This window comes from Puma concolor, chromosome A3, assembly GCF_028749965.1.
Source record: "Puma concolor isolate L17-30 chromosome A3, mPumCon1.1.hap2, whole genome shotgun sequence".
NCBI classification, from domain to species: Eukaryota; Metazoa; Chordata; class Mammalia; order Carnivora; family Felidae; genus Puma; species Puma concolor.
The window spans coordinates 139,443,476-139,469,964 of NC_141669.1; the positions used below are offsets into that span (position 1 = coordinate 139,443,476).

The 26,489-nt window shown below is 64.3% G+C and overlaps 1 protein-coding gene across 2 annotated transcripts in view; it reads left to right on the forward strand.

The window, feature by feature from the left end:
* Nucleotides 1-26,489, forward strand: part of CDH4 (cadherin 4) — a 540,926-nt gene that overhangs the window by 499,152 nt on the left and 15,285 nt on the right. For both annotated transcript variants that reach the window (XM_086702623.1, XM_086702624.1), the window contains exons 8-9: nucleotides 13,446-13,583; nucleotides 25,910-26,095. In XM_086702623.1, coding sequence (XP_086558749.1) covers nucleotides 13,446-13,583; nucleotides 25,910-26,095 — 324 coding nt within the window. The remainder of the gene's footprint in view (nucleotides 1-13,445; nucleotides 13,584-25,909; nucleotides 26,096-26,489) is intronic.

Sequence of the window (26,489 nt, forward strand, 5' to 3'; positions counted from 1 at the left end):
TAGGGGAAGGGGGGAGGTCCCCGGACAGAAGGGACGTCAGGGGGTCTGGAGGAAGGAGCCGGCGCCTGAGACGTGCCAGGAGCCGCCTCTGTGCCCATGCTGCCCACAGCCCCCGCCTAGCTTCCCACTCCCCAGGTGCTGAGGGCTGGCCCACCCCTCCACCGCCGCCTCATGGCTCACCCCCCACCACGCCCTCCCCTGTCCCCGGGGACCTGAGGCCCCGGTTCTTCCTGTCTCCACAGACGTCGCCCCCAGGGAGGCGTCTCTGACCAGTCTGCACAGGGCTGGCGCCCGACCTCCGCCTCCCCCTGAACCGGGCGTTTCCTTCAAGGCCCCCCCTCGAGGGAGACTGCGCAAGCTTGTTGGCTCCTTTACAGCGAGTCCCCTGCCCGACGAGCTCTGGATGGCAGGCCCGGTCTGACCGCCCGGCGATCGGCTGGGTGCCTCGGGCACTGCGGTTGCTCAAGAAACGTGTAGAAGCGTCAGCAAGGTGGACGTGGCGAGGGCGGGACCAGCAGGGAGGCAGACCCACGGCGACACGGTCTGAGCAATCTGTCACCCCTGCCACCTGAGCCCTGTGCGGCCTGCCCCATACCCCTCGGGGCTGCAGCCAGCCCACCCTTATCCCTGCCTGCTGTCAGACCTTGGATCCGTGCGAGCCCATCTCTCTCACCTGTTGCCTCTGACTGAAGCTCGGAGAGATCAGTACTTGCCTGGACTTTTTTGTTTCCCAGCTACCAAGCGCTCCAACCTATGCGTCCTCGCTCTTTGGGGCCTCTTTTACTGGACTCGGTCCACGAGAGACGGTACCCAGAGCTTTATACTAAAGTGGGAATGGTTGATAAGAGGCAGGACAAGGTGGCATTTGCACTTCATCAGAGAGTAGGGCCTGGAGCTGAAAGAGGGACGTTCCGAGGATGACCGTGAGATACCAGCCGTCAGGATTCAGGGCGCCGTGTCTGTCCCCCTGGGGGAGCTCACTCTGAGTTTGTGACTCTGTGCCCCGGGGAGATGCCAGGACTGTGGCTCTGCCTGGCTCCCGTCAGCCGCTTGGTGAGACGTGGCAGGTGGCCCGCACCAGATCCCCACTCCCGCTTTGCCCACAGGCGCTCCCCGCGGGGTCTGCCTTTGCCTCCGGGTAGAGGACGCGGTGGGGGTGGCCGCGGGAGGGTCCTCCCCTCACTGATGTTCCCAGCTCCTGCTTGTGCTTCGGTCCCAGCTGCCCTGAGCTTCCCCCGCTGGCCTCCGGGAGAGTGTGACTAAAGGCCCGCAGTCGAGCGGACGCCCTGGTCCGGGCTGCTCGGTGGCAAACAGTAACACAGCTCCATTTCCAGGCTTTTGTAACAGCGGCGGGCAGCTGCTGGCAGGGGCCGGGGACCCCAGGTGACTCCCGCGCCCCTGCCCGGCCAGGGCGCCCTCCCCCTGCCCCTTGGGCGGCACGCAGGCCACATGACGTGGTTTCTCCACGAGACACCTACACAAATCTGCCTTTTCCTTCTCTCTCCGTGAGGGTATTGGTCCCCCCACCCCGGGAGCGGCAGCATCCTGGGGAGAGAAACCCCGCAGACGCCGCTCGGAGCCAGCTTCCCGTGTGGCAGAGCGAGCCATCTTTATGGACGGGAAAATCCACAAACATAATTGCCACTGTGTCTAATTAGGCAGAGCTATGTAAATTGAGCGTTTTTACATGATTAAAATGTCAGCAGAGGCCTCGTAAGGTGTGAGAGGCCCCAGCGTCTCCCGTGTGCCCAGCGGGAGGCACCGCTCACCTGAACCTCCCCGGTTAGAGTGTCCGTGGCCGGACGGGACGGCGAACGTGACACTCGGGCCCCGTTCCAAAGGCAAGGGTGGCTTTCTGTTCTGACGGCTGTGTCGTGTGGCTGGTGCCGAGCCCCGGACATCCTGGGACTCGCTTTCACCTACCCCTGGGCGAGGTCACTCGGTCACCACGGACCCCACCCAGGCTCTCCGTCCCCACGCGTGCTGACCCTCGCCGGTCACCTTCACCAATTCGCGGTGTCTCCCCGCACGAGGGTGGGCCCAGGAATTTCTCTCGTGGCCTCACGGGACTTGCAGGGACGCGAAGCCAGCGCCTGCCCGGGGTTCCCGGGATGCCGCACCTGCGTTGTCGGCACACGAAGAGATTTCGTGGAGGAGGGTCCACGCAGCTTTGCTCCAGCGTGATGACCCTCGTGGATCACCGCCATCGACCGCAGTCCACGCCGTCCCGTTACTCGGATTCGGGGGGGAGCATCCTGTGGTCACAGGGTCGGCGTGTCCCCTTTGCTTCATGACAAGCCTGGTGGCAGGCCACACGGGAAATTCCAAAACTGTGTTTTCCTAGAAAATGAGCCCCTTGTAAGCCCTCCAAAGATGCCCACTGCAGGGGAGGCAGTGGCGGGGCCGGGCGGGGTGGAGGTGGGCGTTCCTCGCCGGCCGGTGTTCAGGCATGTTTATGGAGCCCTGGGTAAGTTCACCCCGCGTGGCCTGGATGTCGCCCGGGAAGTCCTCCCCTCTCCTCGCCGGAAAGGGGAGGAGAGGAGACACAAAGGTGCTCTCGTCATGGGGCTTTTGATCTGCACCCCAGACCCTGCCGCCCGCCCCTGCCCGCTCCCGACACGGTGGCCCGTCCACGCATGCTGTGAACCCTCAGAGCCACGTTTCTGGCCACGGGGTCCAGCGCTGGACGTCACAGCCACTCCTGCCCCGCAGCCCAGGCTGGAGCCTTTGGGGCCTTTCTCCACGATAACGCCTCGTGGTCTCTCTTATCACAAAAGCAACATGTCCGTGGTAGAAAACGCAAGTAAGGGGGCCCCTGGGGGCCCAGTCGGTTACGTGTCACACTCTTGCTTTCGGCTCAGGTCGTGATCTCACGGTTTGTGAGCTTGAGCCCCACGTCCGGCTCTGTGTTGGCAGCTCGGAGCCTGCTTGGGATTCTCTCTCCCTCGCTCTCTGCTCCTCCCCACCCACGCTCTCTCTCAAAATAAATAAGTATTTAGAAACATGGGGTTTTTTTTATTTTTTTTAACGTTTATTTATTTTTGAGACAGAGAGAGACAGAGCATGAACAGGGGAGGGGCAGAGAGAGAGGGAGACACAGAATCGGAAGCAGGCTCCAGCCTCCGAGCCATCAGCCCAGGGCCCGACGCGGGGCTCGAACTCACGGATCTCGAGATCTTGACCTGAGCCGAAGCCGGCCGCTTAACCGACGGAGCCACCCAGGCGCCCCTAGAAACATGTTTTTAAAGAAAACACAAATAAGCACCAAGAAGAAAAGAGCGGTCCGCCACCCTCGCTCTGGAAGAGACGCGAACACCAGGGCGCACCCGCGTGCCCTTCCCTGCGCTCGCCGTGGCCGCTGTGTCCTCAGTTGCAGCAGAGCCGTCCCGACGGCCGAAGGGTGTGGCCCCCGGTGGCGCCTGGCGGTGCATCACCCGCCACGGCCTCCCCGCTTTCTGTCGTTGGGATCTGCACGACTTGTACCCCGCTGTGGACCTTTCATTGGTTTTGATCTTTTTGTTGAGCCGAGGTGTGAGTGCGGGGCAAGAGGAGGCAGGTCAAGGACCCGGGCCTCCCACGGGAACAGCCCGGGCCCCGTGTCCCAGCCCTGGGATGGGAGTCGTGGCAGGACCACCTGCCAACTCCTCCAGGAAGCCCTCCCCGCCTTCTCAGCCCTGACAGGCATCTCCCATCTCTGCCTCCTCCTCAGAGGCTGGCTGGAGGGCAGGGGTGCAGGGAGGCCACCCTCTTCCTGGAGGTGTGCGGTTTGACGGGATGGCGGGGCAGGGCCCGCCCTCGCCCTCGCCCTCGCCCGGGCTCCGGAGGAGGGCGATGTCAGGGCGGTGCTGGCCGGGGCTCGGCCAGACCCAGCCTGTGAATAAATCCAACTTTGTAATTAAAGTTGCACCGGCGTGGCAGCCGTGCTCACTCGTCTACGTAGGCGGCTGCCCTCCCGGCACGAGGGCAGACACCGGGCGGCCCCAAAGCTGCTCCCACCTCAGGTGACTCCTAGCTGGCGCGTTCCTTGGGGTGGAACAGGGATCTCACCCGTGCCCTCGGCTTCGAGGCACCTTGTCAGCCAATCCAGGGTCTCGAGCAGCCCAGAGACAGGTTTGGCCACAGAAGTGAGGGTTTGTTGTTTTAAAACGGCATTTAAGCGGGAGATTTTTGTACAAATGTCCCAGTTTCTGGATTCTCTGAAAATTGGGAGGCTCTGGATCCTGGGTCCTGCTCTCCCAAGGCGCCGGGAGGCTGGCCTCTGCCCGGGGGTCCCTGCAGCCCCATCGTCCGGCAGCCACAGGCCCCAGGCAGGTGCCTGTGTTCTCTCACACGAAGCCGCCAGCAAGAGTGAGGGGCAGAAGGGAGAGCAACCCCATCCCAAGAGAGAGGGGGGAAGAGCCAGCGTCTCCAGGCAGAGGGAGGGACGTGGTCACTGTGCCGACCACGCATGTCGGCCCCCTCCCCGCCCCCACCTGGCCTGTGTCCCCACGCCCTCGGCAGCCAGGGCCCCTGCCCCCACGGCCCCTCCAGTCTGTCTCACCCACCCCTGCTTGCTCCGCCCGCCAGACCTCGATGGCACCTTCCCAGCTGGTCTCCTGGCCTCTGCTCCTGCCCTACTTCTGTCCTCACTCAACAGCCAGGGGATCCAGTCCACACTGGATCCGACCACCGCTGCCTTCTCAGACCTTCCTGTGGCTTCCTGTCTCCCCCAGAGTAAAATCCAAATGTAGCTTCTGTATCCTCTGCACCCTCTGGTCCACCTTGCCCCTGCTCGCTGGCCTCCCTTCCCAGCCACGCCAGAGTGCCTTCCTCGGGGCCTTTGCACTGGCTGTTCCCGCTGCCTAAAACATCCCTCCCCAGGACACCCACCAGTTGGCCGATCGAGTGACTCCTTCACAAAGAAGCCCTGTCTGGCCAGCCCGCGTAAGCTAGCGCCCCACGAACCCCCCCCCCCACTCTCGGCCTGCTTCCCCTTCATTCTCCTACAGCCCTTGTCAGTACCTGACGTGGCACGTTTTGCTCACGTATCAGCTGTCTCCTCCCCTGGAGTGATGGTTCCCAGCCAGGGTGATTCCCTCCCCCACGTCTGCGAACAGTTCTGATCGTCGCGACTTGGGGACGGCCCCCCCTCAGAGAATGACGTGGCCCCAGATGGCAGCAACACCAAGTGGGAAACGCCCAGAGCATCAGTGCAGGAGGGCACGGGCCCTGCAGGCCCCGCGGAATCCTGGACTTGCGGAGCTAGGGCACGTGGCCCCTCCGTGATCAGGCGTGAGCTGTGTGTGCGTGGCCGTGGCTGCCCCACCTCCCGCCAGTGCAGGTGCTTGTGTCTGTGACCCAGGCGGGTGGCCGGGAGGGGCCCCGAGGAGGAGAAACTCCAGGACTCAGGGACCAAGGCATCTCCTAGGATGGGACAGCCCCCCCACCCCGCCCCCTGCCACTGGCTTGTGTCTTCCCAGGGTCTCAGACCCCCGAAATCCTCGGTGGTCGTTCCTGAGAGCTCTTCTCCCCTCGGTCCCACAGAGGGAGATGGGGACACAGCCAGGCACCCTGCTCATCCGCTGCTGGGGACTGCGTGGCCACTCCCCATGCGGCCGAGGGAGGACGCCGTCCCTGAAGTGCTGGAACGTTCTCTCGTTTGCAGAGAGTAACTTGGCAGTGCAGAGGGAGGAGACGGGGGCCGGGTGAGGCTTGTCGCGGCCACAGCATCGCCACAGCCTGGGGGGGAGGCGGCCGGCCCCACACACCCCGAGGGTGCGGAGGGCAGTGGAGACGCCCCCCCGCCTGGTCATCCCCCCCAAAACGCTGTCCCCGCCGGCAGCCCCTCCTGCCCCCCAGCCCCCAGCGGCCACTGTTCCGATGTCTGTCTCAACTGGCTGGCCCTGGCAGGACGTGTCACGTCAGCGGGGCCCGAGAGCAGGCGGCCTCTGCTCCCTTCGCCCAGTGCCGTGCCGTCAAGATTCGCCCCTGGGGCAGCACGTGTCCGTGCTCCGTTCCTCCCGGAGCTGCCAAAGTCATATTGCAGCGTGTGCGTGGACCGCAGCCGGTCATTCATCACGGGTGGATGGGCGTCCGGGTTGTTTCCACCTGTGGCCGCGTGGCCAGTGCAGCTGCGAGCCCTGGACAAGCGTTTGTGTTGGACTCTTCCCAGCCCCCCGGGCATGTGCCGAGGCGCGAGATCGCTGCTCGTGGGGTGACAGAGCTTTCAAGGACCCGCAGCCCATGTTCCTTGGCGGTCACACTCCCCGCACCCCTTGGGACGAGTCCCAGTGAACAGGAGCAGCAGCCCGTGCCACCTCCCCTGCCTCCTGTGCCCCCTTCCCCCCCCCGTGCCCCCTCTTCCCGCAGTGTCCCTCCTGTGTCCCCTCCTCCCGTGGTGTCCCTCCCGTGCCACCTCCCACAGTGTCCCTCCCGTGTCCCCTCCTCCCCCGGCGTCCCTCCCGTGTCCCCTCCTCCCCCGGCGTCCCTCCCGTGTCCCCTCCTCCCCCGGCGTCCCTCCCGTGTCCCCTCCTCCCCCGGCGTCCCTCCCGTGTCCCCTCCTCCCCCGGCGTCCCTCCCGTGTCCCCTCCTCCCCCGGCGTCCCTCCCGTGTCCCCTCCTCCCCCGGCGTCCCTCCCGTGTCCCCTCCTCCCCCGGCGTCCCTCCCGTGTCCCCTCCTCCCCCGGCGTCCCTCCCGTGTCCCCTCCTCCCCCGGCGTCCCTCCCGTGTCCCCTCCTCCCCCGGCGTCCCTCCCGTGTCCCCTCCTCCCCCGGCGTCCCTCCCGTGTCCCCTCCTCCCCCGGCGTCCCTCCCGTGTCCCCTCCTCCCCCGGCGTCCCTCCCGTGTCCCCTCCTCCCCCGGCGTCCCTCCCGTGTCCCCTCCTCCCCCGGCGTCCCTCCCGTGTCCCCTCCTCCCCCGGCGTCCCTCCCGTGTCCCCTCCTCCCCCGGCGTCCCTCCCGTGTCCCCTCCTCCCCCGGCGTCCCTCCCGTGTCCCCTCCTCCCCCGGCGTCCCTCCCGTGTCCCCTCCTCCCCCGGCGTCCCTCCCGTGTCCCCTCCTCCCCCGGCGTCCCTCCCGTGTCCCCTCCTCCCCCGGCGTCCCTCCCGTGTCCCCTCCTCCCCCGGCGTCCCTCCCGTGTCCCCTCCTCCCCCGGCGTCCCTCCCGTGTCCCCTCCTCCCCCGGCGTCCCTCCCGTGTCCCCTCCTCCCCCGGCGTCCCTCCCGTGTCCCCTCCTCCCCCGGCGTCCCTCCCGTGAGCCCTCCTCCCACAGTGTCCATCCCGTGAGCTCTCCTGCCTGGTCCTCAGGGCCTGATCCGACACCCAGGTGCTAAGCAACGTAAGCCCCAGGCGCAGGGAGGAGGCCCAGCTCCCAGTGTACTCGTAGGTCAGCGTCTGAGGGATGGCAGTTCCAGCAGTGACTGCAGTGATAGGCAGGGAAGCACGAGGGGGCCTGTGGCCCAGGGTGGGAGCATCAGGGCACCAGCGGTGACCAGACAGCAGGAGAACCCCAGCCTCATTCAGGGAGGAGGGATGCTGGGAGGGTCTGTGGCTTGCCTGGTGGACGCCGGGCTCTCAGCCTGAACTTACACCTGCACCCCGGCTGCCAGCCCGTCGCAGAGCACCTGCAGCAGACACAAGCGTGGGGGGTGACACGGGCCATTCTCGGGCCGGGGGGGGGGGGCGGCCCGGGCCCCTCCGGCACGTGGGGGTCCAAGCCCAGGCCTGACGTGGGTCAGGGTGCAGTCCTGGTGGCCGGCACGGGGAGTGGGTAACACGGGGCCCGCAGGAAGCTTTGATGCTTTTCTCGGGCAGGTCAGCCAGCGGCATTATTGACGGATGTTCTGCAAAATTTAAATGCTGAGCTATGGGGATCTTAAGCAAAAACCCCCGGGACCCCCCACTTTCGATTTTCTTACCTCGTCTCGAACTTGAAAATGGCCAGATCCCATTTCAGCGAATTCACTGCACCGGAGGAGGAGGGGTCCCCCTGGGCAGCAGAGGCGGGGGTTGGTGGGAGACTCAGGAGGCCCAGGCCCGCCCACTCCCCACCGGCCACCTCCCTGCAGCTCCATCAGGGGCCGATATGGAGATCAGAGGCCCGCTGCACAGCTCAGCCCGTGGAGAAGGACCACTGTGGGTCCAGGGTCATCTCTTTGTCCCAGGAGACCCGGGCGGCAGGTTTTGGGGGCTCCAGACGGCCAGAGCCCGGCCACACCATCCACCAGCCATGTGCACCCCCCTCCCGGGACTCAGTTTGATCCACTGCAAAGTAGGGAGGGTTTCACCCCTGCTCCCCAGGGCCGCTGGAACGTAGGCGCCTCGCGGCAAATGTGGTCTGTGGCGTCGCCAGCCGGAGGCACTAGAACAGCCCTGAAAAACGTCCCTTGCCGTGTCAGGGCTCCCACACCAGGCCTCACGGAAACGATGACACGAAGCCTTATTTAATGAATACATCAACCCGCTAACCATGCCAAAGCCTTCCCGTAAGTAACGACGGGATGGTTATGTAAGGGTATCGTGTCCAAGGACGCCAGGTGACTGGCCGCCTTCCTCAGCCTCTGAATGCCGTTCCAGAAGGGGATTTGGTGCCGCAAAAAGACGACATTCCTGGGTCTGAGAATGTCCTTTCTAAAACATAAGCAGCAGCATAGTAGCTGAGTGCCTCCCACCCCCTGCAAGCCGGGGAGCCTCACAGCGATGCAAACCCTGATCAGGGCTGAGCTGGCCCGGGTCTCAGAGCCCCGCCCACCGGGAGGCCCAGCTCTGCTGGGGCCTTGCCCACATTTCTTCCTTGGGGGGGGTGGTCTTCCCCCCCACCCACTCAGGGCCCAGAGAGTCCCCCACCCACCCTCCAAAAGCAAGACCAGCACACCCTCTAGTGGTGGTGGGCTGCACACACGTACACACACACATGGATGTACACACGGATACCTTCACGCGTGCACACGCATGCACATATATCTATATGCACGCGTGTACAGACACAAACGTGCGCACATGGATGTACACATGGATACATGTGTGTGTGCACATATGTGTACACATACCTCTATGCGTGTGTGTGCATACACGCAGATATACACATGGATACGTGCATCATGCATACTCATACATATACTTGTGTGTGTGCACATGTGTGCGTGCACAAACATACATGGATGTACATGTGGATACATGCACGTGTGCACTATGTGTACATGTACCTATATGTGGGCGTGCGTGTGCATATACAAATATGCACACACGGATGTACACATGGATACGTGCACACGTGCACACACAAATACACTTGCACACAACTGTACACATTCACATATCTATATACGTGCATACATACGTCCGCATACAGGTACCAGGCACGCACGTTCACGTACACACGTACGTGCACATGCATGTGTGTCGCTGTGTCTCTGAGGCCAGTAGCCCAGGTGGTCCCGTGTCGCTTGCGAGTCAATGACCGAGGACACAGGACGGTGTGGAAAAGAGACTTCACATTCCAATCAGACTTTTTTCCTCTCTTCTCTGGCCAGATCTCTCCCTCGGCCTCCAGCCTGTGCCCTCTCGGGTCCTCTGCTCTGGCCCCTTGTGGTGGTGGCCCTGGGAAGCAAGGTGGGGCAGGAGGTTTGGTCGTTCCGTGTCTGCTCCACCGGGCCCCCTTCCTTCCCACCCCGGGGGTCAGACAGTCAAAGCCCCAGTGGCAGAGGTCGTGGGGGAAGCCTCACTGAAGGGGACGCTGCCGTGTGCCCTGAGCAAGGCCAGCACAGGGGCGGGGACGTGCCGGCTGTCTCAGAGTCCAGGGCTCCATGATGCTCCAGGGGAAGAGTGCAGCCAGCAACCCGGGGCGGGGTGGATGTGGTCCTGCACACCCGCATCCTGCAGGCATCACGTCACTTGCCCACTCGTGCGCCGGGCGCTGGCTTGCTAGGCCCCACTTACTCGTTCACTGCTCCCCCCGATGGCGCCCACAGGGTGCTCGCCACGGAGCCCGAGCGCCAGGCCAGCCATGGGGGGCGATGTGACAGTCAGTGTGCACCAACCTGGGCACGTGTGGCCACATGGCAGGACTGGCAGAGGGACGCCGACCCAGCCGGGTGGCCGGGCTGCCCCGTGATGAGGGACACCGGCGTGCAGGAAGGCCCGAGGTGTCCCCTGCCCATCACGGGTGGATTCCGCCGAGATTCTGTGCGGCTTGGAAGTCGGTCCTGCGGAGGCAGGGGGGAGGAGAAAGTCAGATTAAACCAGAGAACCTTCCAAAGCGAGGCTGCGGGAAACCGGGTTTTGCGCCCGCGTCCTGGTGGGGCAGGGAGCACGCGGGGTGGGGTGCAGAGGGACCAAGGCTCAAGCGTGTGGGGATTCAGGATCGGTTTGCCGGCCTTCCCCCGGCACGGGCACCGCCTCCAGCACCAGCGTCCTAGTCCTCGCCAAGGCAGAGCTGTTGCCTGAGACAGGTGGCCCCTCTGATGGACGGGAAGGAAGGGCGTCTTCCTTCTGCCCTGGGGACGCGGCCTCTGCCGCGGGCAGAGCCACGAGGCCAGGCCTGGCGGGTTTCTGCGTGTGCCTTGTCCGCGCCAGTGAAGGTGAATCCTGACCGTGCTGCTGTCGCGGGCAGTCCGTGGAGGATGGCGCCGGCCACGCTCTCCGTGTACCGTCCGTTCAGAAAGAGACCGCTAGGTGTCTTCTCTGATGTTGCCGTGTGGGCACCGTTGGCTCCACATGCATTCTGTCCACGACAAAAGCCAGAAGGCAACGACGGGTATCCGGAATCCCCACCGGCACGTCCACCTGCCCCTGGTGCGCTCGGTGGTCCCAGCTGTGAGAAGACGCAGGGCCGCGTGGGCAGGGCCACGCGCTGGGCTGATTTCACTGGGCCTCCTGCCCCTGCTGTTCACACTGCCTGTCCAAGCTTCCCTCTCCGGTGAGCCCTACACTCCTCGTTCAAGAACCATCTCTGATGCACCTCCAAGGGGAAGCCTCTCCCTCTTTCTAGAGTTCCCTTGTGCCCAGCACAGAGGAGAAGATGTCAGCCACCTCATGGGGTGGTTGTGGTTCTCCTGACATGAATGACAGGTGGTTAGAAGGAGAGAGGGAAGGGGGCAGGATGGATGATGAGGGATAGATGGATGGGGGATAGATGGATGGGTGGGTGGAGGGATGAATGGGGGTGTGGACGGAGGGATGGGTGGGTGGACGGGTGGGTGGACGGGTGGGTGGATGGATGAATGGGTGAGTAGATGGGTGGAGGGCTGGATGGATAGGTGGATGGTGGGACAGGGGGATGGAGGGATGGGGTGTGTGGATGGAGGGATGGATGGAGGGAGGGAGGGATGATGGAGGGATGGGTGGGTGGACGGGTGGGTGGACGGGTGGGTGGATGGATGGATGGGTGAGTAGATGGGTGGAGGGCTGGATGGATAGGTGGATGGTGGGACAGGGGGATGGAGGGATGGGGTGTGTGGATGGAGGGATGGATGGAGGGAGGGAGGGATGATGGAGGGATGGGTGGGTGGACGGGTGGGTGGATGGATGGATGGGTGAGTAGATGGGTGGAGGGCTGGATGGATAGGTGGATGGTGGGACGGGGGGATGGAGGGATGAATGGGTGGAGGGAGGGAGGAAGGGAGGGATGGATGATGGAGAGATGGGTGGGTGGGTGGATGGGTCAATGGATGACAGAGAGGAAGAAGGGAAGGAAGTAAAGGTTTATCTTTTGTGAGAAAACTTTCGAACGTGGCACAGCACCAGAGTGAAGCTATTTCTGTTATTTTTTTACGTCTCCTTGGTTGCAAGTTCTATCCATTTTCACAGGTGTCAGCTGTTTTAGGCATTTCCTCAATTCACTTAACAAACACTGATCGAGGGTCTGCTGTGTACCAGGCACTAGGCTGGAGTCCAGGCACACAGCCTCTCACAGATGGGGACTGAGGCCTGGCAGGCCGGCCCCCCGTGCCGCCGCGCCTCTCGGCCCCTCCCCTCGTGCCTGTTGCCCTGGAAGGCCTGTTGAGGAGCCCTGATTGTGCCTCCCCACCCCCCATCCAACGGATCTGTCCCCTAGAAGGAGTGACCCAGGCGTGCACAGAGGAGCGGTTTCCTGCTCCTCCAGGGGCTCCTGTCACCACCTGGAGTGACAGCCAGGAGGAGGAAGTGGGGGGAGGATGGGGGCCAGGAGCCAGCACACCCCCACCCCCACACGCGTCCTGACCCTGGAGTGGGCTGCACCGGGCCCCCAGGCCACGGTCGCATGGGACAGTGGCCTTGACTGGTGGGAGGACAGGGCAGGTTCTAGGTGGGAAACAGTGTGTGGACGCTCCCGAGCCCCCAGAGCCCCCACCCCAGTCCAGGGCCCAGCCAGATGGACGTCGTGAGCCCAGACACGCTCCTCCCAGCTTGGGGAGGGGCTGCCACGCTGTCACCTCCGGGCAGCACATCCCTCCTCTTCCAGAAGCCTCCCCCGGTTTCCCCCGCCCTGGCTCCCGGAGAAGCTTGTGGTGTCCCTGCCCAGCCTGCCCCGGGGGTACCCGGCTCATGTTGTCTGGTGTCAGAGCCCAGGGCTGACGCACGCCTTCTGTCAAGGGCCAGTGACCGTTGTAGGCTTTTCCGGCCACATGATCTCTGTCACAGCCACTCAGCTGTTGTCGTGCAGAAACAAGCCACAGACAGCGCGCTAATGAGTGGACGTGGCCCTGTGTCAGTACAACTTTATTTACAGATTAAATAAGCAGTGGTAGGGAGATTTGGCCCGAGGGCCATAGTTTGCTGACCCCCTGTATACGCTTCTTGGATCACGTGATTTCTCTCCAGGCTCCTCAGCGACTCCCAGCTGTCCACAAATATCCAGACGCCTTATCAGGCACCAAGGGACCTCAGTGGACAAGCTCACTGCTCCTCAGCATCTCTGTTGTCACCAACGGTCGCTTAGGAACATTTAATGCTCTATGTGTTGGGCACTGCAGTCGGCTTTGGGGACACGGTGGCGAGTAAGACAGCCGTGGCCTCCCAGAGCTCCGTTTGGTGAGCACAGACAACGATGAAACGATGGCACAAAACCGTAAACTCAGAACCCTGTTCTGAGCCGCGGATGTGGGAGGCCGGTCTGAGGGCGGCTCATGGAGCCCTGGCGTGTCCGTGGGATTGCCCCTCTCTCTGCAAAGTGTCCATCCCTGGTTTCCCGAACCCCACGCAACACGGTGCTCTCGGCCCCCCGTTCTCCCTGCTGCGCCGGCACCGATGATCCGCGCCTCCCGAGGCCGGGAACGCCGAGACGAGAGCAGCCAGGCCGCTCCGGGCCGCGCGGTGGCCCCACAGCAAGCAGAGGAGGGCGTTCTCCCAGCGGCTCAGGAGCGGAGAGCGGCCAGGGCCCCTGCGGGCAGCGTCCCACCCGGCAGGGGCCGGCCACGGGGAGCGTGCGTGTTGATGGAAAGGACGGGCCGAAACCCAAACTGATGCCTGTTCCCTCCCGCCCCTGTCCCTCCAGAAAGTGCAGCAGTACACAGTCATTGTCCAGGCCACAGACATGGAAGGGAACCTCAACTACGGCCTGTCGAACACGGCCACGGCCATCATCTCGGTGACGGACGTGAACGACAACCCGCCGGAGTTCACCACGAGCACGGTGAGTACGCAGCTCACGGCCGTCGGGCGCGGCTCGTGCCGCTTCTGCCCTCCCTGAGTGTGATGGAGGGACGGACAGCGGGGCCGCCACGGCCCTGGGCAGCGGGAGGCCGACGCGGAGGGGGCCTCCCCGGGGTCTGCGGCGGGAGACAGGCGGGAGGGCCTGCCAAGGCTCTGCCTCCGGGGGTGGGTGCGGGGGGACGTGTGCTCCAGTCCGGCACCGCGAGGCCCGATGTTGAGCCGCAGCTGACGCTCTGAGAAGTGCCCGGGACAGACTGGGCTGGACACTCTCTCCGGAGTTGACCTGTGGTTTTGGGGCCCGGTCGCTTTGGGAGGCACGCGTGCGGCTGCGTGTGGCCGTGTATGCAACGCGACCTCCTGGGGCTGGGGGGGGGGGGGGGGCTCCTGCAGGAGCAGAACGTTGCCGTGAGCAGAACGTCGTGGAGGGTGGGGACACGCCGGGCGTTCCTCCCCCTCAGGCAGAGCTGCCCACACCAGGCTGCTCCCGGCCTGAGTGCCCAAATGCACTTGGTGGGCATTCGCGCACCTCCGTTCTGCGTCTAAAGCCCACGAGTCACAGAGACCAGCTGCGCTCATGCCGGCACGTCCCGGGGGCGGGGCCCCGGGGTCACAGATTCAACAGCGCTGCCCGGCCAGGAGCCCCTCCCCAGGAAATCCTCCCGGCCCACTCAGTGCCCGGCACGTTTGGTGACCCCCTCCTGTGCCACCCAGCCGTCTTCAGGGGCCGGCCCTGCTCTCTCCCCACTCACTGGTCCACACCCTCCCCGGATGACTGCCCAGGTCCTTGGCGAGCAGCGCTGTGCCCCCCCCCCCCCCGCGAGGGCAGGCGCCCGTCCTCAGGTGTGGCGGGTGCAGGGGCCAGGATGGGAGGGTCAGGTCAGCAAGGGCCCCCAGAGTGGTACTGGCTGGCGGCTGCCACCCCAAGGTCTCAGGATGGCCTCTCAGAGCCACCGCCTCTGCTGGGGTCCAGGCTCCCGGAGGGCCGACTGGGTGAGGGGGCCACGGCAATAACAGTGACAGTAATGGCGACAGCACAAGCCACGCGGGGAGCCTTCCCCTGCCAGGCTCTGGTCCCCCAACCTTGTGAGGGTCAGGGCCCTCGCCTGACAGTCCCTCAGTGACAGAGGCTCAGAGACACGAAGTCACTTGCCCAGACCCTCACTGCTAGCCCATAAGTGGGAGCAGCTGGGATTGGAGCCCAGAAGCTGCACCTGCTGTGCAGCGAGGGGGGGGGGGAGGGGAAGGCGGTGGGGAAACAGAGAGGAGACCCCTCCTCCCCGAGAAGGCCGGTCAGCGCCAGGAAGACATCTCACAGGCCAGAGTCTGAGAGACGAGAGCCTCCCTGGGGTCCAAGCGTCCTCTCCTCCTGCTTCCCCACGCCCCACGCCCCGAGCGCTCCTGTCCCCGAACCACAGAGTCCCCAGACCCCACACCCCTGTACCTCCACCCCCCTCCCCAACTTCCCACATCCCGGAACCGGCGGGGTGGCCTTGCCTGTGGGGGCGCAGCGCCATCTAGCGGGCGGACGGTAGCTTGCACGCGGGCGGAGCTGCTGATCCACACAGCCCACCTGGCGAGGAGCGGGCTGGCTTCCGCGGCCACCTGCTCTCCTGGGCCAGTGGGCAATGGCGGGAAAGGCCCTGGGCCAATGTCCCGGGGAGTCTGGACATGGGTGAAGCGGCCCCGAGCGACCCTGGAAGGAGAATAATGCCCAGGGTGCAGGCCCCAGTAGGGCCTGGCGCACACCTGGCCGGGCAGACCTGTCTTCTGGACATGCCAGGCCCGCGCTAGCGCCTGTGACCACAGCACCCTCGGGAGCAGGACGCCTCCCAGAGGTGACCTTGTAGTGAGGAGTGGAGCCAGCACCACGCCAGGCATCTGACATCGACCCTGGCGGTTGCGCCGAGTGGGTGGGCACCTTGGACACTCAGAACCCACCTGCCGCCTCAGGGGTCTCAGGTGGTCCCGGGCGGGTGCCCAGGCAAGAGGACACTGTTCCCGGGGATACGCTCGTGTCCTGGTGCCAACTGCGAACCCTTGTTGTCTGCTGGGGCGGTGGCACCAGCCCTCGTGACCGCCAGGACCCCCAGGAAACAGCCTCGGGACCTCCACTGTCGCCATGGGAACAGGGCAGAAGGAAACCAAGCCAGCTGTCCCTGTTGGTAGTGAAGGATGTGCTTCCGGGCATGGGCCACCATAGCGACCCGGGGAGTCAAGGACTCAGCCCAGCCCTCCTGGTCACCTCCAGCCACCACGGGGTTTGGCAAAAGCTCCCAGAGACCGGACAGGGTGCTCAGAGCCCCCACCTGCCTCGAGATCCCGGTCCTCACTTGCACCCGGGTGCCCTGGAGAAGGTGTCGCCACCCGGGGAGGGCAGGCGATGGCACAGACCGGTGGCTGCAGCGGCAGGCGGAAAGGCAGAGGGCTCCGGCATGGGGCAGACCAGAGCCTGCGCCCACCCTCCTGCCCCCAAACAGCCTGATTCTTTTACGCCCAAGATGGTCGGCCGCCGCCTAATACACCAGGAGCCAAAGTAGACGCAGCCCATCGGCTCCAGACAAGCGCTCCCAGAGAGACCTCTTGGTCTCCGGCTTCGAGTCGGATGGAGATCTTGCCGATGCTATTGAGGTGTGACGGGAATGCGGCATAACGCACGGACCTTCCGGGAAACGTTCCCACCGGCCAGGAGCACAGGCCCGTGCCCGTCCCCAGAGGCAGCCCCCACCCCTGCGTCCATCGCCAAGGTGACCTTTGCTTGTCCTACGACATCACGTGGATGGAGTCACACGGGCCGCGCAGTTCTGCGGAGCCAGGCTTCTCTCATCCAACAGAACGCCCGTGGAGCCCACGTCTGTGGTTGCACCCGCACGGTCGGACAATCTCCCGCGTCCCTGGGGGTCCCCCGTGGCCAGCTCAGATCTTTGGACCATCTGTGAGCACCCCGTCCGTGGATGCCCTCCTTCGTTTAATCGTTTTCTCTGTTTTAAAGCTTGTTCTGAATGACAGTAGTTCACCACAGCTAAACTTTCTGTTTCATGGAGGAAAACTGTATCGATTATAAGGGAAAGGGAATGTATGGAAGTAAACAGAGTAAACATAAAGGGGGAGAGAGTACGGAGAAGGAGGGAGAAGGGTTCACGCATCACATCGGGTGCTCACCCCATCCAGCCTCCCGGCTGGGGAGGCCCCACGGTGAACGGCCCGGGTGGGGTCCCGATTGAGGGTCCTGGGCAGAGCGTCCTCCCCTCGGGGGAGGCTTCCAGCTAGCTCTTCCCGCCAGGGCGACGGATACACCGCCCGTGTGTGGTCCCTGGTTGGTCACGAAGTTTGTCTCGGTGCCGTCCCCAGCCAGCTGGGTCTTCTCTGCTTCTCTTACGGCATCACTATCCCAGGAACCTGGGCGGCTGCGCATCCTTCTTCCCTCCGTGATGCAGTCCAGGCGGCCAGCCCGGTCCGGCTCCAGGAGGCGAGGCAGTTAACCCTCTTGGCGTCAGGAACAGAGGGGTCCGTTCTGATCCCAAGTCCAGATACGGAGCGTGAGCCAAGCGAGCCGCCATGACTGCGTGTGCGGCTCTACGCACAAGGCCCACAAACGAGTTCTAGGCAGAGTGGAGACCAGGCTGAGCTTCCAATCAGGTAGTTCGCACACACGGTAGCGCAACCGAAAAGCTACCAAGGGAGCCACCGTGACGAAGGCGTCCCCTTCCGCCCCACGCCGCCTCCACCTTGCGCCCCGCTCCGTACCTGGTGTCCTCCGACTTGTGTTCTTTCACTCACGATGTGTCTCGGAGACCCTCCCGTGTTCGTAGATTCTGAGTGGCCTTGGGATGTTTTCAGTGCTCGTTTGGGGATAACGTCAGGCTCACACAGAGTCGTCGGAGCGGGAAGGAGACACGGAACAGCCACGTGCACTGGCCACCATCACGTGTCCTCCATGTCCCCGTGCCACTGCTGTGTCTGCAGATGGCCGCCCGGACCGGGGACGGAGCCGTAGCATCATGGCTGTCACGCCTAGAAGCTTCTGTGTGTTTCCTAAGAGGATTCCCCCCCACCCCTGACGTGGCCACGGTGGTCATGCCTAGAAGCTTCTGTGTTTCCTGAGAGGACTTTCCCCGCGACGTGGCCTTGGTGGTCACGCCTAGAAGCTTCTGTGTTTCCTGAGAGGTTTTCCCTGACCTGGCCACGGTGGTCATCACATACATGGCCATTGCCCCTTCTTCCACCAGAGACGACTGAGGCCCAGAGGGCTAGTTCCGGGCTGCCCGAGGTCACACAGCGAGACAGTCAAACCCAGAGCGCCTGCTGCCTCGGGCCCCGCCTCTGCCACGTGGCTGTCCTGTCCCCTCCTGAGGCGGAGCGCGTTCAGCGGCCACAGCGAGGGCCCCCGGCTGCCCCACACCCGCTCCTGCGGGCAGGCCTGCGGGGGGACCACCTCTGCCCCCCCCCCCGGCCCAGCCCCAGCCCAGCTCTGCCAGCCGGAACCCCGTCTTCCCCTCCACACGCAGCCGCACTGAAACCCCCGCGGGCTCCCCCAAGTGCCAGTCCTGGGAGGGCTGGGGAGGGAGCGAGGGGAGGGAGCGCTGTGTGGGGCACCAGGAGGGGGGACGCACCAGGAGGAGGGCACCCCTTGATCCGCACACACCTCTGAGAAGCGGGCGCCACGGAAGCGCACGGAGACCCTGGAGAGAAGGTGCATCTGACCCCAGACGTGACCCCCGTCCAGGCAAAGGGCAGGTGGGCACAGCCTGGCTCCCTGGGACGTCCCGCCTGCCCCTCCTGTGCCCCGGCCGGCCTCGGGCAGGCCCCAGGCCTGGAGTGGGCGCAGGGTCCGAGAGTCAAGGCGGAGTGCTTCAGCGGTACCTCGGGTCCTGACGTCCGCCAGGACAGCGCTCAGGGGGCGGCCTCGCTATGGTCAGACCCGAAGGCCGCTGCGGCGGGGGGTGGGGGGGAAACCAGTTTCCAGGCAGGAGTGCGCGCCCCCCACCCACCCATGTGCCAGCGTCCTGGTAACTGGGTCACATGGCAATCGTGGGTTAGATTCGGGGGTCAGGGTGGCCCATGGTGTGTCCCTGGAGACGGGTGACAGGCGGGGCCCAGGACACTGCTTGGCACAGGGGTGATGGGCGGGGCCGAGGGCCAGCCGCATCCCCGCACAGCCAGGCTATTTTTATCAAGCTTAATCAAGAACAATCAGCACAAGCTGAGGAGATGGGGGGGGGATTTGCATGATCCAGTTCCTACCCTTAAATGTTAATTAAAAGTCATTTTCCCTGTGCGTGTGCTGCCGCCTGGTGCCCCCGCCGCAGGGCTGGCGGGTTGTACGGCCATTGGACACTCAGCACCCCTCGAGGGTGAGCGTGGGGGTCAGCTGGGTGGGGGGCTGGTGGTCCCCAGGACGCACTCAGCCCCGAGGACCTCCTGCTGGCTTCGTCCTCAGGTCCCGGAGTGGAGCCTGGATAGCCGGGGTCCCAGGCCCCTGCCACCAGCTCAGCCACCCTCCCCCTGACTCGCCTGGAGTCAGGAGGCCCCTCACGAGCCCCCCGCCTGGTCCCTCCTAGCCCTGTAACCTGGGCTGACAGCCGGACCTCTCTCAATGTCCCCACTTTACACAAAAGTGTCATCGGTCCCAAGGGGATGTCAGGAGCATCCACTGGTGTCCGTGAAGGTTTACGCCTGGAACCGTGCTGCGCTCTGAACGTGCCACGGGCGGCCGCCAGCCCGTCACGGCAGCACAAGCAGGCCCCCGCCTTCACACGCTGGAGTCCTGCCCCAGCTCTCACTCTGCAGGCGAGGGACTCACAGCGAAGTCACTAGAACTCTCCCTGTCAGCCCAGTTTCCTCATCTGTTGGCGGGGGAGGGGGGGTGGATAGAAGCCATTAAGATGCACTATCATGGCAGTTTAAAACCTGACAGCTAAGACGCGTTTCCTCTTTTCTCTTTATTTGAGAGAGAGAGCAGGAGAGGGGCAGAGAGAGTGGGAGAGACAGAGAATCCTGAGCAGACTCCACACTCTTGGCACAGAGCCTGACTCGGGGCTCGATCCCATGACCCTGGGATATCATGACCTGAGCCGAAGTCAGGAGTCGGATGCTCAACCGACTGAGCCCCGCCCCCCCCCCGGCGCCCCCGCTGTACGTGGTGACCGCATGGCCTGCTTCCCGTCCCCAGAGAAGCATGGATGAGATTACATGTGAAAACAATTAATGTGGTTAAATTAAGTAATTTAGTTAAATTCGAGTCAGTGTTAAAAACAAAAGGGCATGTGATCATGGCGGTCCCCCCCCCCCACCCCCGCCGCCCCGTTCTCTGGAGATGGGACAGGAGGACAGCGAGTGTGGAGGCAGCACTTGGCCCCGAGCGAACTCCGCCCTCCCCAGGGCTGGCTGGGCCCGCACCGCCTGAAAGTGGGCCCGCTCTGGCCCCCCAGGTCCTGTGAATCCCAGGTCTCCTCAGCTTTTCGACTTATGTCCACAAACCCAGGAGAAGGGAGAGATTTCAACTCAGCGTGAGTTCCTGAGAATCAGAATTTGGCATCTCAAAACGGGCACGGACTCAACACCCTTAACTGCGCAAGGGCACTCGGTGCAAAGTTCTGCCGTAAATAGTTACTCGGATCTCCTCCGAGCACCGAGAGACGGCAGGCGGGAGCGCCCGTCCCCACCCGACATCACATCCCACCACAAGCCCTTCCTGCCATGCCGGTGTCCGCTTCCCAAAGATGACACGTTCTTCGACCCCCTGGGTCCCCGCCCAGCCGGACTGCAGGCAGACGTGGGGGTCGGAGGCTGGGGCCAGAGTCCCGGCTGCTAACCGGTCTCCCACACAGACCAGTCGCTGACCTCAGGTCGCTGACCTCAGGGTCCGGGAGGCCCCGCGCCCGCTTCCTCCCTTGTGGGGTGGGGCGCACCCCCGTGCGCTATCCGCCTTCTCTGGGGACGGCTCCTCGGGGTGGGGACAGAGGCTCAGGGGGGCATCCTGGCCCCCAGACCTCAGTCCCTCCCCTGTGATGTGCAGGGTGAATAAAGACAGCCTTCAGGTTGCTTCTGGATCAGGGCCACTGGTCCTCCAATCTGATTCTGATCTGAACTCAGAACCCAGCAGAAACCATCATGATTTTACTGGATACAAAAGTAAATTCTAAACAATAAAACCATTGGAATGTCCAGAGGCGCATCCGTAGTTACATATGCCAGCAGAAGCCAAGGACAAATGGAGGGGCAGTGCTGGTGTGTGCCCGGGGGGGGGGGGGGGGGGGTCCACGGAGAACCCTCCCCAGGTGCCCACCCAGCACCCACAGCCCCGTCCTGGCCAGACGGGGACTCCCGGGGCCGGCTCTCCAGGCTCTGCTCGTGACTGTGGCACGTCCCTGAGTTCCAGGTCAGGGAGGGCACCCCTCCTTCCCGGTTAGATGCCCCACCAATGCAGGGGGTGCGGACTGGAGAGGAGGGGGTGTCCTGCATCCCAAGAGGCGGCTGGGGGAGGGTCAAGTCCTCCGGCCCACGCACGCGTCTTTTAGGACTTTTAGGACCAGCCGTGGTTCCAAGTGATTGGAACAGAAACAAAAACACAGCCTCACGGGTTATGCTGTGGGGTGTGGACAGGCTGGCATTCTCCGTCCTCTCTGAATCCTGCTGGGCTTCACTGTCCCCACCCAAATCCTCCTCTATGCTAATGTGACCTTCCCCTGGGAGCCCCGCGGATTTCTGCCTCGGAGCTGTGTTTGTGCTAGATGAAATCCTCCCCGCCCCCGGGGATGGGGCTACATTTGAATTCTGGATTACCATCTAGGCGAGACACTGTGTTCCAGTGATCTTAAAATCCCTTCTTTCCCAAATATCTGCCTTCGCATCCCATGAGGCATGGGAGAGGCTTTCCCTGTGCCCGAAAACCTGAAAAAATTAAATTAAAAACTCATTATGGCTAGGGGAAGGTTAATAAGAAAATCCTAAGCCAGATTTATCAGCTTAAGGCCCTTCTTTGTGAACCTTTATTAAACTCGCATGAATTAAAATAGACTCTTGGAATAAACTTCACCCAGAGTCTGGGAGGAATCGGGCTCCGGGACACACAGGTCTCGCCTGTGCCGTGAAGCTCTGGGACGGACCCCACACCCCGGAGACAGAGGCAGAGCAGGGCAGACAGAGGTGCCCATCGGGCCAGCTGTGGTGACCCGCGGGGGCACACCCAAAGCCCGGCTCTTAGGTGACAGTGCCCGGAGCCACCCCAGTCACCTAAACAGAGAGGGAAGCTGCTAGAGGCCATGAGCGGTCACAAGACCCGAGGGCCTGCCGTGTCGGGCACAGAGGCTCCAGCCGGAGCAGCCCCTCCTGGTGCCCACGCTGAACTGGGTGCCATCCCCGTAGGGGCCAGCGCACGGGGCCTCTCCGTCTCGCTTCGGAATCAGCCAGGCAGGCGCATGCGACCGGCAGGTCCTAGGCCACCTGACCAGCTCGTGGCTGTAGAGGAAGCTGCGAAAGCAAGTTTGTAGGAAATAAAGAAAAACGGATTCGGAAGGCGCCAGACAGCCAGGCAGCCTAACAGTCTTAGCCAAAAAGCGACTGACTCTGGCGACTTAACCGAAAGGAAAACTCCTCGGGTCTCAGAGGCCAAAAACCAAGCACTGACTTCAGGCACGGCTGGACCCAGGCCCCACGAGCCGCCGGGAGCCTCCCTCGGGACACGCCTCCTCTGGGCTTGGCATCCTCAGGCTGCCGATGGCGGCCCCACCGCACCCGACGCTTTCAGGCGGGTGTGGGCGCGACACCCAGGCCAGAGACGGCACCAGAACTCGGTGAGCCCCGGTTGGCTGGTGGAGGCCACGTGCCCATTTCTGAACCACCGAGGTGGGGAGCATCGCGGCCTCGAGAGGGGTCCGCGATCTTTTCTGTAAAGGGCGTAATAAAGCCATCACTTCCAAGTCTGGGAGCTCCAGGTCACAATCAGTGGACTCCGCCACACGCAACGTGTAAATGAAGGGACGTGGCTGTGTGCCGATCAAACTTTATTAACAAGACGGGCTATGGCCTGAACTTGGCCCTGTCGTTTGCCAGGCCTCCATTCCCACCAAGCCCCTCACGAGAGTCCGGGCGCCGAGGCCCCAGGACCACAGATGCTCTGGGTCATCCCTACCTCTGAATTCCTAGACGTTCCGGGGAGGGCACACGTTGCTCGCCGGCTCCCCCCCGCCGCCTGGGAGGTGGGCAGCGGGCGTCCCTGGCCCCGGTCTTCAGTAGAGGAAACCCGCTCAGAGGGGCCGAGGGACCCCCTTAAGCTTCCACGGCTGCTTGAGGCCAAGCCAGGCCTGCGCCCACCCGGACGGGCTCCCTCGGGCAGTGGCTTCGCCCGGTGTGGTAGGTGCTCTTTGCCGCTCCCGGGGAGCTGGGCCCTCCCTCTGCGGCCAGGGAGCTGTGCTCAGGGCCCGGAGCCGGGCCGGGCAGTGTGCCAGGCCCTTCGTGCCCGATCTCCATCCCCGAGCCTCGCGGGAGGCGGCATGCCCGTTTTGTGGACGACAAACTCGGTTCTCATTCAGCCCAGGTCGGCAGCCCCCGGGTGGTCACAGCCTCCAAGAGTGCCTCCTGCACTGGGGACACGGTGACATCCGGCAGAGGGCGTGGCCCTGGGTGCAGCAGGGAGGCCGGGCGAGCGTCCACCAGTGGGAGGTGTGTCTCCGGAGGCTCAAGCGACACCAGGCGGTGGGACCTAGGCCTGCTGGCTCAGTGCGGTTAGCAGACTGGCCCCAGCAGGGGCCCTTGAGTCTCCCTCCCCCCACCGCCCCCCCACGAATGCAGGGGGGCCACTGTGCCGGCTCCAGGCCTTCCGCTCCTTCCTCTGCCTGGCTCCCACCTCCCTGAGGACCACTGGGGGACGTCACCCCACACCTGTGCTCCTCCTGAGAGCTCCAGGGACCAGGGCACCCCGCATGCATACACGCACGCACACACTGCCCGAAGCAGCCCTGTGCCCCCCCAGGACGACCCGCCTCCTGGCCCCCAGCCCCCCAACCCTCCCTTGCACTCTCCAGGCCTCGTGGCCAAGCCTCGGCAAAGTGCCCTCTGAATGCCCTGCCCCCATGGTCCTCTACCTGAGGCCTCTCCGCCCCAGGACCCCGCCCCACCCACAGCGATGGCAGGGCCGCTCCCTCCCCGACAACAAGTGCCTGGGACCCCAGTCAGGCAGGGCTCCGCCTCCCCCCTCCACGTTGGGTCTCTGGCCACTGGGCTGACTAGCCCTGCTGTCCCTTGCCAGGACCTTGATGCTGTGCACTGTGGCACCCCACAGTCCCACGAGGGTAGGGGCCGGCCCCCCTGCTCTGGGCTGAGTCCCTGGGGCCCTGGGGATGGAGGGAAGAACGCCCACCAGTGCGCCTCCCGGAGGCCGGCCTCCGGGGCCGCAGCTCCCGCTGGTGGAGGCAGGCTCGGGAGGGCAGCGGCGACCGGGACCTGCTGGAGGAACGGGAGCGGCCGCAGGCCATTAGCTCGGAATGGTCACGGGCGCCAGCACCCCCGAATCCCACGATAGGATCTCGTGCTGCTGCGTGGGACGGCATCTGAGGGCCTGGTGGGAGAGATCCTTCTTGGATAAATTCACAATTGTTCTTGCTGACAAGGTGATGCTATCAGGGTTTGAAGACTTGCGAGGACCAGGTGACGAGGGCCCTTTGTGCGCGCCTGAGCGGCTGGGTTGTGGTGTTCCCCGCAGGACGTCGATGCCCAAAGTCCAGGAGGCTGACACAGGAGCCTCTCCTGAGCCTGTGAAGTGCAGGTGAAGGTCTGTGCTCTTGCCTTGGGTTGAACAGAGCCCTTTGCAGCCCCGGAGGCAGCCGACCTTGCCGGGGCTCCAGTTCCTCCTTCGCTGGGCCTGAGGCCCCAGGTCCCCGGAGCCGCACACCAAGCACACACTGGCCGAGCTGCAGGGTTCTGACCTCCAGGAAGCCAGAAAGAGCAGAGCCACCAGCCCCGACGTCACTGACCCACAGAACCACCGATGGCCACCCTCGGCCTTCAGGCTCCCGGTTCTGGGAAGTCAACCCCTGTGTTCAAGGCACTGTGGCCCAATTTTCTGTTCTTTGCACCCAGAACCCCCTCGCCAACGACCGGCTGAGGCCCGAATCTTCGAGTGCCCGGGGCAGAAACCAGTGCGGCAATCCAGGCCCAGAGCCGGGCTGGAGGGGCCCAGTCTCTCCCAGGATGACCCAAGCTCCCGAGGGAGAGAACAGGAGGCCGGATGCCACACCCACCAGCTGGCGTCCGTCGCCCGGGGGGAGGGGGTCCCCTCAGAGCCAGCCAGCCAGCCCCGCACGGGGGCGCCGTGTGTAGGGGCCTGGCCCTTGGGCTGCCGTCAGCCCCGGACGCAGAGTGTCAAAGAACCCAGATGGTAGCTGCAGAGTCCGAGCCGTGAACGCACTCAGGTGGTGGAGGACGCGTGACCGGCTGCCTGACACCCCCCGCCGGGCGTTTCAAAACGCACTCGGGGTGGTGAGTTCGTTCTGGAGCAGAGGCCAAAGCCCGCCGCTCCCTGGGTGCACAGGAAGACCGTCCTCCGCGTAAAGCGGCGCCATGCCTGTCCTGGGGGGCGAAAGGGCGTTTTGGGGCCGCGGCCCCCGGGTGGGCACAGGGCAGCGTGGCCGGGAGGTGGTGGTGACGGGGAGTCCTGTGAGGCTCGGGCACCACTTCTGAAACTAGGCAGGCACGGAGGGGGCCCGGGAGGACGAGGGCTGGGAGCCAGGCTGCCTGGGGCCACTCCCAAGACTGTCTCTGGATTCCTTCCTCCCCGGCCGGTGACCCGGCCCACGGTGACAGGGGGCTGGTCCTCAGGACTGGCACTCTGCACCCCACTTTGTGGTGCCTCAGGGTCTCTCAGCCTCTCTTGCTTCATCTGTAAAATGGGGGTGAGAACAGGGTTACCCTGAGGAGACGGCATGGGCAGCGCCCGGCACGGTGCCGGGACCGGGGGCGGGGGGCGGGGAGCCCGGGCAGGATTCTCCCGGGAAGCCCTGCACGCTGCGAGCACGTGCTGTGGTGTCTCGTGTGCCCAGCTGTCACACGGGCCTCCGGGCACACGGGGAAGGTCTGAAGGGGGTTCAGGAGGGAGGCCGGTGCACACGTGTGTGCAGGTGCCCGTGAGCCTTGGTCTGAAGGTGGTGGGTACGGCTCTGAGTCCCGGGCCAGCCGGAGGCGGGGGCCCGGAGGGCTCTCAGCAGCCACCGTGCGCGCCAAATGGGCCCACTTGCGGGCGACAGGGGTGCATCCCCGGGGCTGGTCGAGAGGCCCCACAGGGTGAGAACACTGTCTCCTTGTGTTCTGCAGTACGCAGGGGAGGTACCCGAAAACCAGGTGGAGGTGGTGGTTGCAAACCTGACTGTGATGGACCGAGACCAGCCCCACTCGCCAAACTGGAATGCCTTCTACCGCATCATCAGCGGGGACCCCTCGGGGCACTTCAGCATCCGCACGGACCCCGTCACCAACGAGGGCATGGTCACCGTGGTCAAGGTGGGTGCCCTCCTCGCTTCCTGCCAGCCGTGGCGAGCTCTGCCCCGGGGCCGCGACCCTGGGACCCACCTGCTGGACCGGAGGCGGGCTCCCGAGGACCTGGTCGTGTGACCTCCAGGGACTGGGCGGCCTGACCTGCCACCCCCCCCCACCCCCCAGAGACCACTCTCCTGTCCCCTCCCTGAAGGCCACATCGCTGCCTCAGTCCAGGAATGGGTGAACCCCATCCCTGGATCCCAGAGATAAATCCAGCTCAGCCACGAAGGAGTGTTTCCTCGTCCGTTATGGCGGGACTTGTTTGTCTAATGTCTGAAGATTTGTCATGTACCTTTCTGAACAGCTGAGGCCTGTGCCTTCCCTTCCCCGTGCTGTGTTGATCCAGGATTTGGTGTCG